Raw genomic sequence first — 4,152 nt, 5'->3', positions numbered from 1 at the left:
TGCCTCACAAAAAAAAAAAAAAACCCCCCCCCCCCCCCCCATCTCCCAAAACCCCCCAATTAAGGTGCTTCCACAGATTAGACCATGTAGAGATTTTAAGGATCCAGCTTCAACTTCCCGCATCAAATACCTAAGACACTTTTTGGATCTGGATTTAGCCACTGGTAAAAAGTATAATCAAATGAAACTTTTCCTATCAAGTCAGGCAATTCCTTTATTTACAGTGCTAGTTTCCTCAATCTCATTTCCCCCTCAAATCCTCTAAGTGCTGCTCTTGTCACGGTCTGCCCCTGGTGCAGTGATTCAGATTATGTTCAGTATAAATTCATGACTTTTGGTTTCTGTAGGGTGTAAATTAATCCTCTGGTGTCTGTTTTAGCACTGAACATCCAGGCTCTCTTGGGCATTCATTTAACTATCAGCATAGAAAGTGCCAGTAGCTATAAGGAAGAGATATGTCTTAAATTGAAAACAAAGTTTCGTATGAAAGGATTGTCCTTGTCTTTTTCTGCTGTTTGTTTGTGTAGATAAGCTTGTAAGATTTTTAGGTCAGTTTAGAAATTCCAGTTTTTACTTTAAACCAAAGCAAACATTAAAATGCTTTTTGCAATTTACCAAAAAATAAAAAAGAATAATTTGAAACAAAAGCAGGTTTTATTTTGTGGGGATTTACAATGGCATCTATGACCCATAAGGATCAGAAGTAACCATCTCTTTAATCTTTTTTTGTGTTTTCTATGGGCCATTTTTTTTGTTGTGTATACAGAAATATGTTGTGAAAAGGTAAGTTTGATACTAAATAAAACTGCAGTTTTATTAACTATCTAATCAAGTTTGAAATAGTGGAGGAAAAAAGAAAAAGAGAACAAAATCTTATGAAAACACTGAAATGGCAGGGGTGGGGGGATATAATCTGAATTGATGAACCAGATTTTAAACTTGCAAACCTAAACTTTATAAACTTCATAAACTTTTGCCTAGTCATCTTCCATATAAGGTTTAGCACATTTGTATTCTTTGGCGAAACAAATCTGTTCTGCAGGGCGTGCATTGCAGTTGGCTGGAGAGCAGTACTGTATTCACTGGACTGAATTGTTTTGGATGTTACTTGGAAAGCTGTTGCACATCATTTAAATCCATCACACATGCCATCCTGGCAGCAGAGCCTTATATGTAGAGTATGTGGGCTGCCCTATTATGGGAAACCAACTTTGTTTTGAGGGAAGCACAGTGTATTGCTTCTGCGCAGTTCCTGGAATTTGAAACATCTAGGGGCCTCCACAGAACCCTGGCATTAGTTACTATGTCGGCTCATTGGAAGTCAGGATCACTCATTTTGCCCCTACGGGATCCAGATCTTAGAAGCATTTAACTGTACACTGAAACTAAAGAGAATACTGAGGAGGGCTTTTCCTTTTACTTTTTTTTAAAGTTGTTGTGGGTCATAATTATCATTATCCAGGGGCAGGCATTATTCTACAAAAAGTAGTGGAGCAGTAAAGTTGGAACATAAATTGCCAAGAAATTTTGTTGGGTTCTTTTCTCTCTTGGTGAAGAGATTTCATTTCTGCTCACATGCTTTGGTATGAGGAAGTGGAAGATTATTGTAAGTATGAACAGACTGAAATACTTTATTACTCTACTCAGTTTGATGTAGTCTTATAGTGCTGTAAGCCCAGTAACAGCATGTATTTTTAAATGTTTACTTCCCATATATGAGGAAGCAAAGCAATAGAAGCTAAGACATAGTATCCTTTATGTTGATTATTGTAAATCCTTTGCATGTAAGGAAGCATTCCATAAATACTCCAAAGTGCTCACATTTGAATGAAGAAAACACATTTCTTCCCTAAGGTTCACTACTTACATAGGATTTCTTTTTTAGAGAACACAGACCAGTATTAAAAAAGAAAAATAAAAGTGTGCGGGGTTCATTATTGTTTTAATAATCTGGCAACACTTCAAAGAACTAATTGGTTGCTTTGAACTGCAGCAGCATAAGTTTTTTCACTGCCTGGTATTAACATATATGGTGTGGGATCTCCTCGCATTATTATTAAAGTAGTTGGTAACAACTGACTGAGGGGATGGAGGTGCCAACTTTGCTTAAAATAAGCAGCAGCTGAGCTCCCCTATGCTTTTTCCAGAGGGCAAAAGAGTCCCAGGACATTTTCTGGTTTATTTTTTAAAAGCTCTCTCTCCATGTCAAACAAGAAAGTGTAATAAAAAGTAGAAATGAAAGATGGAATATAACAGTGCAAAAAAAAAAAGGGGGGGGGCGGAGGGAATTCCATGATTAAAAATCCGACTATACCTATTGTACAGTTTCTACTTCTCTGTTGTATATCCTATCACCCTCTCAACTCAGGCCTGTAGCATTACAAGAGCTCTTCTGCTTTACTCCTGCCTATTTGGATTCTGATGCCAGAGGAATACATACTGTCATTTTTTTTTTGGACTGTGCAGATGCTGAAGTCTGAAGGTTCTTACATCTGGTATTAGGTTTTGATCATATTTGACAGGCATGGTAGCTTAAAAGTGAATTTTGTTTTTTGACATTTATGACAAGTGTTGTTTTATTTTAGGCTAATTCTAGTTCTGCCTCTTGAGCAACAAATAACTTTCTTAGCTACATTTTTTGAGACACTTAGACTCAGTTCAGACATTCAAAAAGCCTGAGGCAGAATCAGTCTAAATTAGGTGGGGTTTTTTATAGGCAGCTTAATTTGTGTTAGCAAACAGAGCACTCCTTCACCTCTTGGTGGCAGGGTGGGGGCAAATCTTAGACCAGGTTCTACCATTTTAAACCCAGTCTGTGTGCCGAGCTTCTGTTCTGTTACAGATACAGACTGGTTTCTGATCACTTATACCAGTAAAAGTGTAATGTCTGCACTTGGCCTTGAGCAAGGTTGGATTACAACTGCTACTGTAGAGAGAACCCTGCATTGCCATGGCCTGAACTGAACTGTAGGTTTCTGTGGGTACTGATTTGTTGTTTTCTTCCATTAATCTCTCTCTGTAGAGCATTCAAGTGCTCTCTGACAATTCTATAAGAAATAAAATAATGGCCTTCACCACCACCTCTGTATCAAAAAACAATGAGGTCCATTGCCCTTTAATGGAACAATGTATAAAATGGCTCTGGAAGAATGGGGGGGGAGGGGGGGTGTTTGCATTCAGTGTACTGATTTGTTGTTTTCTTCCATTAATCTCTCTCTGTAGAGCATTCAAGTGCTCTCTGACAATTCTATAAGAAATAAAATAATGGCCTTCACCACCACCTCTGTATCAAAAAACAATGAGGTCCATTGCCCTTTAATGGAACAATGTATAAAATGGCTCTGGAAGAATGGGGGGGGAGGGGGGGGGTTTGCATTCAGAGTCACACTTTCAAAGGGAAGTACTCCAAGAGACAGGCTGTGTGAAAAAAGTAGTGAAACTCTGCGCAGTATCAACCTTTTCTGCCTGTGCTCTGTTGGAAGGAGCACAGGGACAGGTATCCTCACTATTCCACTCATTTTTCGCCTACCCTACTCAGTTTCCAGTATCTCAACAATGTAGACTCTTGACCAGTGCAACATTTTCCTGAAGTCTGGGGAGAAAATCGGAGTGATCCACCATGGAACAGAAGTGGGAGATCATTGTGGCTAGTCCCATCTCTGTGGAGTTGGGGGTAGATTGCACCCTGAGCAAGCAAGGAACACAAATATGAAGGTTTTGAAACTTTTAAGAACATATGAATAATAGATTAGCATTTTATCGGGTAGACTAATAACATTAGTGGCAGAAGCCATTACCTCATTTGCCAACTTGTCACATATGTTCTGTAAGGGAAAACTGGTAGTCTCTCATATTATAATGGACATTGCTGTGTGATTACTTCTGGTAATTGCTGATTTTTGTGTAATTGATCGCTTTACGTGATTTTTGAATTTTTAGCAGGTCTTGATATTTTTTAGCGCTTTATATTCTGTTTTGTTTAGGTCCTTCTTTTGTACCATCCAGTGAAAAGGGAAAACAACAGTTGCAAAAAACTCATATCCATAGCATATTATGGTTTCATAATTTGTCCCAAAATAGTCCCCTAACTTTGTTAGCTTCTTTCACTGCTCTAGACATATTGCTTTTGTTTCACTAGCTTCTACACTCTTT

At 38.3% G+C, this 4,152-nt stretch overlaps 1 protein-coding gene across 3 annotated transcripts in view; it reads left to right on the top strand.

Moving 5' to 3' along the window:
- Positions 1–4,152, top strand: part of DMD (dystrophin) — a 1,961,037-nt gene that overhangs the window by 95,642 nt on the left and 1,861,243 nt on the right. The window contains exon 1 of one of the 3 annotated variants that reach the window (XM_025200208.1): positions 1,278–1,606. The exons of the other annotated variants lie outside the window; for them this stretch is intronic. Coding sequence (XP_025055993.1) covers positions 1,576–1,606 — 31 coding nt within the window. The 5' untranslated portion in view covers positions 1,278–1,575. Of the gene's footprint in view, positions 1–1,277; positions 1,607–4,152 lie in introns of those variants that run through there. 3 annotated transcript variants of the gene reach the window in all.

This window comes from Alligator sinensis, unplaced genomic scaffold (assembly GCF_000455745.1).
Source record: "Alligator sinensis unplaced genomic scaffold, ASM45574v1 scaffold746_1, whole genome shotgun sequence".
NCBI lineage: Eukaryota > Metazoa > Chordata > Crocodylia > Alligatoridae > Alligator > Alligator sinensis.
This window is presented reverse-complemented; position numbering and strand designations above follow the sequence as displayed.